Source organism: Hippoglossus stenolepis, chromosome 15 (assembly GCF_022539355.2).
Source record: "Hippoglossus stenolepis isolate QCI-W04-F060 chromosome 15, HSTE1.2, whole genome shotgun sequence".
Lineage (NCBI taxonomy): Eukaryota > Metazoa > Chordata > Actinopteri > Pleuronectiformes > Pleuronectidae > Hippoglossus > Hippoglossus stenolepis.
Genome location: NC_061497.1, coordinates 25,093,209 through 25,107,057, shown reverse-complemented (window position 1 = coordinate 25,107,057; position 13,849 = coordinate 25,093,209). Strand labels below are relative to the sequence as shown.

At 39.2% G+C, this 13,849-nt stretch overlaps 1 protein-coding gene across 2 annotated transcripts; it reads left to right on the top strand.

Annotated features, from left to right (window-relative positions):
* The first annotated feature begins 5,524 nt into the window (after nt 1–5,524).
* prob1 (proline-rich basic protein 1) lies at nt 5,525–13,840 on the top strand. 2 transcript variants are annotated; one of them, XM_035177808.2, is made up of 5 exons: nt 5,525–5,925; nt 6,886–7,236; nt 10,914–11,027; nt 11,130–11,337; nt 11,450–13,840. In XM_035177808.2, the coding sequence occupies exons 2-5, from the start codon at nt 6,922–6,924 to the stop codon at nt 12,847–12,849; spliced, it is 2,037 nt and encodes a 678-aa protein (XP_035033699.2). In that variant the 5' UTR covers nt 5,525–5,925; nt 6,886–6,921; the 3' UTR covers nt 12,850–13,840. The 2 variants fall into 2 exon arrangements, with proteins under 2 accessions (XP_035033699.2, XP_035033698.2); XM_035177807.2 differs by having other exon boundaries at nt 6,880–7,236.
* Nucleotides 13,841–13,849: the final 9 nt, after the last annotated feature.

The window sequence follows — 13,849 nt, the reverse complement described above, 5'->3', positions numbered from 1 at the left end:
GAGTGTACACACAGACTACACCTGCCCCACAGAGAATCAGCTCTTTAGATCAATCCATGGAGAAATCCAAGATGAGTCTGTTGTAACAATACTAAAGCATGTCTTGCGGTGTAAGTGACACAGAGCATTGCTCAGAAGTTTCTGGAGTCGTGTGGTGTATGGGGCACAGGAACTTTTTAGGGAGCTCCATCATTCCCAGTGGAGGACTTTTTGAGCTTTGAGGTTTGAGCTTCACGGCGTGTGGCCTTTCTCCAAAACCAACAGAAGGATGAAACCGATGTTCCAACCCCGACTGGGCACTGAGCAGAGTGAGTATGACTCAGTTATTTATCCAACTCCACCTACTGAAGAGAACCAGAATTTAAAGGATGTCATCCCCAGAGTCTCCACTAGGGGCTGAAACTCAGAGCCAGAGCCAGAGGCCTCAACATGACCTTAATTCTAATCTTAACCATTATCCTAACCTTAATCAATACCTTAACTCTAAACCTAACCAGTTAATTCTACGCCTAAACCTAACCAGTTAATTCTACGCCTAAACCTAACCAGTTAACCCCATGCCTAAACCTAACCTTTTAATCCTTTATATTAATCTTAACTCTAATCCAAACCCAAACCATTTTATCCTTAATATTAATTCTAATACTAACCAGTTGATCCTTAACAAAACCGTGAATCCTTTTCTAAATTATCTTAGAATTAGATTATAATAAAACTTAGTTGGACACACCCTGGGGCTTGATCATTTATGGGCCTTCTCTGGGAGAGGGTGTCTAGTGATGATGGCCGAAACACCCGATGATCCTGAGGTCCACTACTGATGATGTGTTCCATAATGTAAAATTAGGAAATTAAAATAGTATCTATAGAAATAATAGTCCAACCAACTCCGTCAAAATCAAACAACCAATAATTCAAACAATGGAATGAGAAGCAATAAATCATGAAATATCAATACAGAAAACAAAAACAGAAAGCACTTACAATGAAAGATTTAAAATATCAACAAAACTTAAACCAGTTTTTTTAAAGGAACAATATCCCAAAACAAAATAACGTTCATATTAAAAACCAACTCATATCAAAAGCCATTTCAGGCAAAGGGGATAGGTGAGAATGGAGAGTAGTCGATGACGTGCGTGGGCCAGTGCATTGCCTTTGACTCCCTAGTTCAAACTGCCCAGTCGTCGGACGAAGCAGGGGGAGTCATCGAGATATTTTTTCTAACCCTAACCCTAACCCTAACCCCCTAACACACTCACACACTCACACACTCACACACTCACACACACATGCACAGAGTTAAAGGGTGTTTTTACGCTGGACGCTTCATTACATATTAAAAAACACTATTTCCCTTTTTTGTCTGCGCAGGTACCCATTAAAAGGATTTCCAGAGACAACGTTTGAGAATGGACAACACTGGTGAGTTAGTATCTTATTGCTTATGTGTTTAATTTATTCATTATAGTGAAACTGTGATGTTTAGGAAAAAGGAAAAGACATATTGATATCGTAGAAGATCTGCCCTCTGCTGGACTCTCAGGTGAATTACAGCTGCAGGTTTTTAACCTGTGATGTCACATGCCTGTTCTGGGGGGGTTGATGTTGACGTTGATGCAGCTGATGATGATATAAATCCTCTGAACCCTCAGCCCGTTGAAGGTAGGGGCGTTCCCGTGGAGATAGCTATAATGGAGCGAGGTGGAGGGGAAGGGCTTCCCGTTGGTGCTGGAGCGACCACCGATGTGTCAGGACCTGTTCGACTTCATCAATGAGAGGGGACCGCTGTCGGAACAGCTCGCACTCAGGTACTGATCAACGCCGATGACTTTGTTCTGTCCAACTTTGTTCTCATTGGTGTTAAATTGCAGTAACTTCAGTTTGATTTATATAGCGTCAAATCATAAGATGCATTATCTCAAGGCACTATGCATATTATGCTGTTAACGTTAAGCTTGTTTTCCTCAGCTTTCTCTGTCAGGTCTTGGAGGCACTGCAGTCGTACACGCTCAAGAAATCGTACACAGAGACATTAAAGACCGGAGGAGATCCTTACTAACCCCTGGATGGAGGGGGAGGGGACCTGCAGGACGACCACAGGTCATTGCCCAGTCAGTCCCGATGTCGGACAACCCTGAGCGTCTCTGACACGGCTCAGATGTTTCACATTGTCTACTGTAAACATGAGGAAAATGGAGGAACACGGGATGAACGCTTGACGGTTAGAAAATTGGAAATCAAACTAGAATATTCGCCTCTTTAAAAAAATGACATATTCATTAAATTTGCTAATTTTTCATTGATCAGTAAAGCTCAATAAAAATAATTTATATTGATAATTGATAAAAAATAATAACAACTGATGTTTTCTCGGTAAAACATTTTGTGTCACATGGGGAGACGGCAGCTGGTCTGTGGATGTTTGACTCCATTTTCCTCACGTTGCTCAGACGACTCAGACGTTTACAGAAAACTGTCCTGACGGATGCAAACTAAAACATTTCAGCTGGTGAACCAGGAGGATCATGCCTCAGGTTTGTCATGGAAATACTTGTTCAAAGGTCAATGTGGCTCGTTGGTCACTTATTTCTGTTTATTTACATTAAATACAATTATGGATCAAGAGGAAAAAGATCCAACGTTTGAATTGAATGTTTCTATTTACATCACATCGTGTCTGCTCCACTCAGGAATGAAGAGATAGGGTTTAGAGGTGGAGAGAAAAGTCAGGAAGCGTTCAGCATTAAATATAGAATTTATTTATGTGTGTATGTGTATATATATATATTTAACTCGTCGTTTAATTCTTAACTGCTTTCTATTTTTATTTTCAGATCTGAAGAGAATATTATACATTAAAAAAGGCCACAAGGATTTTATGAACAGATTGATGTGTGTAATGGCAGATTTTGCATTTGTGTAATGTTTAATAGAAGAACAGATATGTATTTAGAAGAAGTAGATAACAAATGTGTTTCTGTGACTTAACTACGGAAGTTGCAGAAGGAAGTGTTTATGGCCCCTACATGTGTGTCTTAGCAAATGCTTCACTGCAGGGGTTACTTAGTGTGTCTGATAGAGATGGGTGAGGGGAACTCTGCATTGTATACAGGACTGGGGTCTTTTGATGTTGTAAATGAAGATAGAGGATCTCGGAGACAGATTGTCTCACACCAGAAAGGCACACCAGGGGTCTGGGACGGAGATCTGAGACAGGAACTCTGCCCAACCTGGTCAGACATCAAGAGACTGAAGTATACCTTTTGGCTCCTCGCGGGGAGGGGCTTCTGATTGTATAAGTGAAGTGATTCTCCTGTGCTCTGTGCTCATTCTATACACGTCACACTAGGTGGCTGTGTGGGGTGAGCCCACCTGCAGGTGTTAGAATTGAACTTTCCGAGAGACAATGTTATGTGTGTATTATTATACAATAGAGTATCATTATTAAACAGAAACTGCCACCACATGTGTCACTTTATTTGCAATGCAAACAGTGAATACAAATGGTGAAAATACTTGTAAACAACAACCAATAAACAAAACCATGTAAATTAAGTTACTCAAATGTACAAACAAGGGAAATAATAAAAAATAAAAAACGATACAAAAAATATTCCCCTAACTACTTATACACACACGTCCTGTGAAAGATAGCCTAGCACGGTGGTGCTTCCATTATGACTTCCTTTTCCACAGGGGAAGTACATCCCTGGCCAGTTTCTGTTTGGTTTTTTAAATGTATGTCATTTCAGCCACTTCTTAATTAGAGCCATGGGAGATTTGGCTACTTGTTTGCTTTTATTACAAGTGAATGCTTTTCTGCTATCCTTAACAAATGTTCACTTACAATACTGTATATATCTTGAACAGGACTTCATGTACATTTAAACACTACTCTGACAACTAAAACTCTTTGTGTATATATATTTCATCTTTTATTTTATGTCTTCTTTTTAAATCTTTATGTGGTTATTTGTACTCTTGCATGGACCAATTATAACAAACACAATTTCCCCCTGGGATCAGTAAACTACTCATGATTCTATCCATGTATATATAACATATTTTTTAATAGCATAAGTCATAATAACATGATTGGATAAGATATATATACATATACATGAATAAATAGTAGGAATAAATATATAAATAAATAGATAAGGCAATACAAAGTCACAATTCATCAATATGAAAACATACAAATTTGTAAAAATTATAAACTTGTAAACTATACGATAAACATGATTGATTAAAAAGTACATAGATATAAATACATTTGTTTTGGCAATAAATAAATACATACATAAATATATACATCAGTAATTTGGTTGAAGAAATAAATACATCAATAATTACAATAAGGTAGGCTCAGAGTGGAATGTGCAAGGGGGAGGAGTCTGGACTCAGAGGCGGGTATAAATAGAGGAGCACCCAGCCTCCTCACTCACTCTGACTCTGACCATCGTAGGAGAAGCATCTTCACAGCTCAGACCTGCAGCCTGAGATAGAGGGTTAGGGTGACAATGGAGGATGGAACACAGTATGTCTCCGTCAGCGCACCTGGGACCAGGGAGCCCCCTGGGGGGAGGACAGTGCACCTCCTGTAGCCTTTAATAGGAGACAGGCTCAGTTCCCCTACCTAACCTTAACCCTATTTATAAATATACATAAATAAATAAATATTATATACATACACATATATACACATGAATAAATAAATATATCAATAAATATTCACAATTCATAAGTATGTAGGATGGAGGCATTGTGGGAGGCGCACAACACTGTGACAAGATCACTTTATTTTCATTTAATGTTTTTTTTTTAAACATTAAATTGTATTTAATTTTCAATCAAGTTTATTTACAAACATTTTTTAAAACATATTCATTATTTTCTTTGTTATTAAATAACATAGAGGAAAAAACACACACCTACACCAACACACTGATAACACAAAATTACAAACAAACTCAGTAATGGGTTTCTATGATGATAATGAGGGTGGGACCACGGTGCATTATGGGAGGCGGCACAACTGTCCCCATCAGCGTACCTGGGACCAGGGGGAGGGAGCATCCCGGGGGAAGGGCAGAGCAGCCCCGTACCCTTTCATAGGAGATGGGTTCAGTCCCCCTGGTCTAACCAAAGATTGAAATATAAAGTCAACTGAAAACTGCAAATTCACATTGAATGAAAGAACAAATGTATCAAAGCCTCTTTAGCTAAGGGGTAATGTGACAGTAGAGAGCTTTGGTGGCATCTGTCGCCAGTGCATTGACTTTGACCTAGTCGACGGACAAAGCAGGAGGAGTTGTCGAGATTATTCCATACTTCCTAAACCTAACCAGGAGGGGGGCACCCTACAGGCCTCGCTGTCTCTGCAGCTACAGCCTCGTCTGTCAATCACTTCCTAAAATAGAAACCTGCAGTCTGACACCCGTTCTCCCTCTCTCTATTTGGCTCTATGTCTCTCAACCACCTCCCCCCCTCTCTCTGGACCTGCAGTCTGTCAGCAACACTCAGCCTGACTCCACCACTCTTACTCTCTCTCTGCATATCTGAACTTCTTTCTCTCGGGCAGGACAGTCATAGTCAGTGTCCTGACAGAAAAACATGTTTATCAGAAAACAGGAAAACTGTAACTTGTCTTAACCAGAACCAGCTCTGATGGACTAATGAACCTAAATAGTTCTGGGTAAATATTATATCATGAAATATCGATTTAAAGTTTCAATTGGGACAACATAAAAAAAAAATCCTGCATCTGGACTAAAAACCTGGATTACACCTGGTCCACGACTCTGACTACTTCAGCCAAGACCAGGATGTCTATCAGAAGTCTAAACATGGACCTATGATTGGAAGTGGTTCCATCGGTTCCTTTTGAATCATCAAATATAGAATTTGATCCGGGACAAGGTGAGAACAAGTTTTTCATTATTCATTGATTGAATCTATTGATAACCCTAACCCTTCTTTTGAAAATATGATTTCAAACTTAAGGTGGAAAAACAACAAGGTTTGTACAGATATGTATATGTGCACATGTTTTTTCTTAAAAAATTACAATTTTAATTAATTAATTTACTTTCAGTCATTTTACATTCAAACTAGAAACCTTCAGTGTTTAAAACTAATAAACTGTACATGATTGGTGTGTGTTTCCAGATGACGGTTAACACTTGATCAAAATATTTACTGGAAATAGATGAAAAAACACAATGAATTAGACTAAATTCACATTTGAGAGATGGAAATGGACAATAATCAATAATAATCAATTCTAATGGTCTTTAATCAGGTAATAAAATGTGGAAAAAAGATATGAGTTTTTTAATTAAAATGTTTTTTCTCAGGGTCAAAGTTCTATGCAAATGTTCACTGACATTGGGGCCTTTTAAGTTAATTAATGCAAAAAATTAGCATTTAACATCCTAACCCCATCAACTGACGAACATAAAAGTGTCAACCAATAAGACTCATCACTCCCTTCGCTTGCCCTGCTGCTGTGTCAGTATTACAGCCCCTCCACCACCCATCATCCACCTGTAGGCTCTGACGGGGGGGTTATAAGTATTTGTTCATCACTCCCATCATATGTGATCATCTCGGGGGAGTGACTAAGTTGGAGCCTAGATGCCAAACACTTGTTCTACTGTTGCAATAAACGTTTGAACGTGAGTTGTCTGACTGAAGTACATTATTCTGAACTCCCTTCTGTTACTGACGTTATGTTTCACAATTAAGAACCAATCACAATGAAGAATAATCATATGATTACAACACAAACTGAGTTTGTGTCAGAGAAAATAACATTAAAAGGTCTTCCCTAACCCAAATCTTTGTTTTTATATTTTGTCAAAATTTTGACAGAAACAGACTAACGTCAAAAACCTTCAGATTAAAAAGAAAAAAATGATGAGCAGCAGAGGAGGAGGAGGAAGAAGAGGGAGGGAGGTCTTCCTCAGCGCTCACCGCTGCCCTGAAGTTGTTCTGCCGCATCATCATAATTCACGACTTTCTGCTGAGTTCACCTGTACTCGTCCGTCAGAGGCCGATTACCTGGACGTCTCCTCTAACGTTCACTCTGAGGAGGAAGAGTGTATCAGTGACTGGTCAGAGGAAGATCTCTCCCTCTATTTCTCTCCCTCTGTCATCCTCCCATCAGACGATGAAGACTCAGGTCCAGAGAGCGACTTCAGGTGCGTTGATGTTGCCGTGGAAACACAGGTGAGGCTGATTTACATTCTCAAATGTTGTGTTAAAGAAACTTTTATGGTGTGGTTCCACCAAACACAACGCACATTTTTCACGATGAAATTACAAACAAAGTCAACGAATAGACATGTCTCTATCAGTCAAGTTTAAATATTTGAAATCAGGCAAAATGTTCATGTGACACAACGTTGTGAAAGCCAATCAGCGCCAAGAATGAAATGCACCGGACTCTGGTCCTGCAGCAACACGAGCAGGCAGGTGATCAAACAGGCCACTGGTCAGCCTCAGGCAGAACTGTGGGCGTCTCCTGAGGGTTTTGTGGACTCACACGCTGTCTTCTTCACATCGTGTACAGCATTTGCAGTCACTTCTGCCACTTCAACCCAGAACAGGCAAAGTCAGTGTGTTTATTCGTGTTACTCGTTTAGTTTCGCTTGACTGAAAAACTAAATAAAATTTTATGTATTCAAAAACATTTCAGCATTTTTTGGAAACTTTGTGTTTAACTGGCTCAATAATCATCAATAGATGGATAAATTATTTCTCTTTTAATCATCAAAACAAATTATCAACAAATAATCAATAATCAAAGAATCTGATGTGATTAAAAATCCAAAATGATTTTTAATTGAAATAGATTTTGTATGAATCTAAAGAAAAACTAAACGTTTTAAAATTAAAAAAAATTTAAAGTTCAAATGTAGAGGAAACACACACACGCAGACGCAGACACAGACACAGACACACAGGCACGTGTGCGCTCTTACACACACAAACATGTATGCACATACATGCACACAGACACACACACAAGGAAAATGCTCTGATTGGCTGCTCCTCCATGCCTCCTGCAGCAAAGGATCATGTCTATCTGCCCTAAAACTAATCCTCAGGAAAAAAATATATGAATCCTTTAGAATGTTTGATTCAATTACAAATGTTTTAAACAACAAACTCTACAAAGTCTAATTATTTCTGTTGTGTAAAGTTCGGTGAGTAAAAGAACAAACTTACAGACAAGGAGAGAAGAGAAAGGGAAGAAAAACAAACAGGATTCATTCTACTGAGCCTAACCCATTCATTCTTTTATCATTTTAATTATATTTGTTTTATATAATGTGTCTTGTCATTTTGTATTATTTGTCATGACATATATGCATTGACATTTGTACATTTCAAGTTTTCAATTAAAAAAAAGCTGGCTGCAGACAAGATGGCGGACCTCGGCTCTCGCATGCACAATAGGCCCCTGCAACGATATCATCGCACTGGACAGGAAGTGATGCGACCGTAGCAGTGGAAGTTGTTCTTCTTCTGTTGTTTTATCCTCTTGAAGGTTTTTTTTTCTTGAGGTGCGGAAACTATTTATTTATTTATTTCCAACAAACACTTTAGACAGTCAACATACAAAGTCAACATACAGTGTTAAAACAGAAGAATAGGATTGTCACAAATTGTCACATAAATATCCCATAAGACTGGGATCAAACTGCCGACCTTCTGGTTGGAGGACGACCGCTCTACCCCTCAGCCACAGCCGCCCATAGGGTTATAATAACAAATTAATGATCAAAAAACATCCTGTTGTCACTGTAATCATGGTAACCAAATACAAGATCTCTATAGTAAAAAACAAAGTCAGACAAAATGTTGTCAAAATTATGAATATCTTTGTGTAGTTTATGCATTAACTTAAAAGACCCAAACACATAGGAGCAGGTTTCAGGATACAGAGTTTACATCAGTGTCCCTCAATGTTATACAAGAAAAACCAAAACTACCAGACACCAAAACAGCTTCTTTCCTCTGGCCGTCACTCTGATGAACAGTTAATCAGTCAAACAGTGTCAGGAACAATCTGTGTGCAATAATCCGGTTCCTTTGTATTCTAAATTATATCTATATATACAATATATACATTATATGACAATCTTTCCCATATTGATTCTAGCATCTCTGCACTCTGCATCATTGCACTATTTCTCTATTTCATTGTCATAGTTTTTATGTTCATATATACATACTTATACGAATATCTTTATATTCATACTTGTACATGGTAGTTAAATGTTTGCTTAACCTTGTTCTGCGTTTTTGTCCTTGTTTATTTTTTGGTTTATTTGTTTATTTCTGTATTTTGAGAGCAACGGAAAAAACTGAGAATTCTGAAATGCTTCACTAGATAAAATCTATGAATCAGCTTAAATGAGGAGGTGCGTTTGAAGCAAGGACCAAACCTTCTCCCGGTTAATTTTACAATCAAAGTTGCTGGAGGAACAGAGAACATAATAATAATACTCAAAACTAAAAAATAATCAAACAAAGAAACAAAATTAAAAAAGAATAATCAGAGTTCTTATCAGTGAGTATGATACAAACTATTCTGCATAAGTAAAGCTTTTTTGTGTTCATGTATTTTAATGATTTTTGGTAACTGATTTGAATTTAGATTCTGTGAAGAGTGGTTTGTTCTTTGTTAATCTACATTTGTGGATGAGAAATGTATTAGTGTGTTGTATAATATTTATTTTTAATCACCTCCTTTTCATATTTTACTATGTTGTAATTAACAATAGGTGCCTGACAATCTTAATCATGAATCCAGCTTTGAAAAGTTTCTCAAAATCGCCTAGTAAAATTGCAAGTGAAAAATAAATGTTCTTGTGCTTCAATTTCTAAATCACAATGGTGAATGTAAAATCTTTGTCTTAAAAATGAATTGCTTGAATAGATGTCATTTACAGACTATCTTTATAATTTCAATCAAGTAATCTTTCAACAAATTCTTTCTTTTAAGAGATAAGGGGAAGAGATGTGAGAGATATTAATATACAGATGAGGTAACTGTGAAGTAATGACACTGTAGAGCAGAGTGCCTCCACCAATCATTCTCACTTATCATTGTCTTTGGAATTGCTTTGGTAACTCGTGCATATTGTTTTTTAGTACATGTTATATTCAATTTATGACCTAACCTCTTAGAGTGTGGCCAAGGACGTTGGTTCACCACAACATCCAGAGACGAACAGGTTGCTTTCCACAATTACTTGTATTATTTAATCAGCAAACATAAATCAAAACTTAAACTTAAAGTGACGGCACTTTCTGCTGGCATCTCGGCTTTGCAGCTCAGTGTCTCTCCTGTGTCTCTGTGTTTCAGTCCCCCCCCCCCCTCGCTGCTGCCTCTTTAATCCAGGGAGAGTTGATTGGCCCACTAGTCTCTAGTCACTAGAGCCAATCCCCTCTCCCTGGTTCACCTGGAGCTTCACTGAGCCTCCTCCATGTTGTAGAATCAACTTGAAATGGGCCCATTTAAAACTTCACCAGGAGAAAACACAAGACTAATGTCCACTGCTAGGATCGCATCATTTCCTGTCTGTTGCTCGTGTGGGTACGGAGGAAGCAGGAAGTAAAGCCAATAACAGACACTTCAGAAAACCGTTTCAAAATAAAACTGAAAATAATAAATATGATACTGAAAATACAAAAACTAATTTCAAAAACGTTTAATTTTCACTTTTAGTTTTTGCTGAATCATCAACATCGTCAAGTGTCAACCTTTCAGTAATAAACCTTTAAATTGAATTAAATCATTGTTTTATTCATCACATACCTGTCTATCTCTCTCCCTACCTGTCTGTCTATCTGTCTGTATATCTCTCTACATCCTCTTGTTTGTTTCTGTTCAGATGACAGGTCAGGGGGGGGAGGGGCTTAAGATGGTTCCTAAACGACAGATTCACCTGAAAAAGAAAAACAAGACCAAGGAAATTAATGACAAGGAAAAGAATGACAAACTACAGGTACTTGTCTGTCTCTGTATCTTTCTGTCTTTACCTGTCTGTCTCTCTCTCTTTCTGTCTCTTTACCTGTCTGTCTGTTTGTCTGTCTCACTACCTGACCAGGTGATACTGAAGAATGAACCTTTTGAAGGGGGAGCAGCGAACAGAGATGTGTCAACCAATGAACTGTTCTATCCAACTGTCCATCATCGCCCTGATCTGTTGCTACGACAACACAGTATGCCCACTTCCTTCCACACGCGTTCAATGACCTGCGGTGATGTCGACAGCTGCGGGGTCTACAGGGGCCTGGTTGCAGGAGCCAGTCCAGGTAACAACACCTGACGTTGTTAGAGAACTCCGCCTTTTCCTGTGTTGCCCAGGAAATGACCTTTGATGAGCTTTGATGGTTTGTTCTGGACTCTTCCGATTTCTGGTTTCAGGGTTGCTGATTGGAGGACAATCGGTGGTGCAGAGACGTTTGCAAAAATCTGTCTCTCTGGATGAAACAAAAACAAAGATGGCATCATGCATCATCAAGAGTGTCCTCTCCAAGAAGATGCAGGTCGAGAAGATCAACACGAAAACATCGTACCTGAAGAAGAAACACGCAGTGTCACCTATCGTCCCATCGGAGGGGGGAGGACTGGAGGCGGGGCCAGGTGTGTTTAAAGCTCCAGTTCACTCGGTGAGAGATGTCAGAAGTTTGGTTAAAAACACATACAGCCTCTCGTTCTCTACGGCAACGACACCTGACAAACTCAAACCAGCAAAATTCAAGGTGGTTAGTCAGGAGGACAGCCCACCCCCCACCTACCAACAGGCCGTAGGGGTCAAAGGTCACTCCACCAGAGGACATGTCTCTAAGGTCACTGCATCTTTCAGCCAATCCCGTGACAGAAAACAGTACAATGCATTGAGTCATCCAATCACACAGCAGAGACAAGGAAGCGAGCCAATAATAAGCAGGAGGAAAGATGATTTCATGTTTCTAGACCCACCCCCATCCACCTCTGCAACCATCAGCCAATTAGAAAGAGCTGACGGTGCAAGTCACCAGGCAGGGGCCTCCCTCCCCTTCTCTGCCCCTCCTTCCCCCTCCTCCTCCACACACCCCCAGGTAGACCAGCAGGAACAACGCCCCCCCCAAGGTGCGTCTTCTCACTCTGTCCCTGCCCCCCTTCAGCGGCTCCAAACCTGTTTCTACACCCCCTCTCAACATCCTCAGCTGAGGAAGGTGAGCTACATCCCCAACCCCCTCAACTCCATCCAGAATCCCCACCTCCACCAGAGCAGGTCACCTGGAGACACCTCGGACCAGACCATGAAGAGCTGCCCCTCCCCAGCGACCAGGAGGACAGCAGACCACAACGTCAGTGCTGTGACCCCGCCCACATTGAAGAATAAGCAGCAGCAGCCTTTTCTCTGCAGTTTTCAGAGTTTCTTACCTGCACAGGTGAGTAATGACTTCCTCATTGACATCACAGGTTCTGCTGTAACACCTGGAGCTGTCTTCAGTGGCCCCGCCCCATGTCACGTGATGTTAGAGCCAAATGGGCGGTACTGCTATGTGGATACACACCCACAGCATCACAGAAAGATGCTATTGGATCCAGAAACTGGACAGTTCATTCAGGTGTTCCTACCTGGAGCAAGCCCCGCCCCCAACACTATGTTCCCCATGTGTTGTTTCAACCCCGCCCCCACCGTGATAAACCCCACCCCCACTATTCTACAGACGAGCAGTGTCAATCGCGCCGTTCTCTCAGTGATGAGGTTCCAGCCAACCCTGTACGCCGCCCCCTGCCTCCCCGTCCCCCTGCACACACACACGTCCCCATGATATATATCTATTTATATAGATAGATCGACGTAACTGTAACATATATATGTAAAACAGTATCGATTATTTATTATTATTTGTATAAAAGCAAACAAACATTATCTCAAGGCACTTTACACAGTGAGTTCACAATGATTTTATTTTACTTCACATTTTTCTTTGTTTGTTGATTTGATGATTGATTGTTTGTTTGATAATTGATTGATGATACAACCAGTAGTGAAGTGACGAGCAGATGAAGTGAAATAACCTTATTTGATTTTGTCTCCTCATCTTATCGTGAATATTCAACATATTTTTATAAAAAATGTACAAGAATAAATTCAACAGCTTCACGTTTGTTTCTCAGACAAAACATAAGAACAATTTTTTTTCTACAAAGCAGTGACGTCACAATGTTAAATATCACATAATCAACAGTTAGTTGATGAACTGAAGACTTGATGAAATACAAACGGAACTGACTTACAGTTTAGGTTAACCCGGGTTAAGTCTAACTCAGTAACAATTGACCCAAACACACATTCGTTTAAGGGCGAGTGTTAGTTTTAGTTAAACCCGGATTAACCCTGGGTAAAACTAACACTAACAGAAAATACAAAGAAATTATGGAGACAAATGATAATTTTTTTGTTGTTATAATTCTTAGGATTATTTAATCATATATTTTCACGTGGAGTAAAATACATTCACATCAATATTATACAGTTAATCAATGTTTTTATTTCAGTCAAAACTAATTTTTTTATACAAAACATTTCATGAATAGAATTTTTTTCTCTGTTTTTCACACATTTAAACAAAGTACTTCACATTTGAATTTGATAGAAAACAAAACATAAAATATAAACAAATAACGTACAAAACACAGTAAATCATTATTACGGAATCATTGTTATTTTTTATGTTTTTGTATTTTAACCTAACCCAATAATTTCAGATTCACTAACATTATTGATGCACGTCATTAAACACGTGATGGTAAAAATGATTTGTGTCA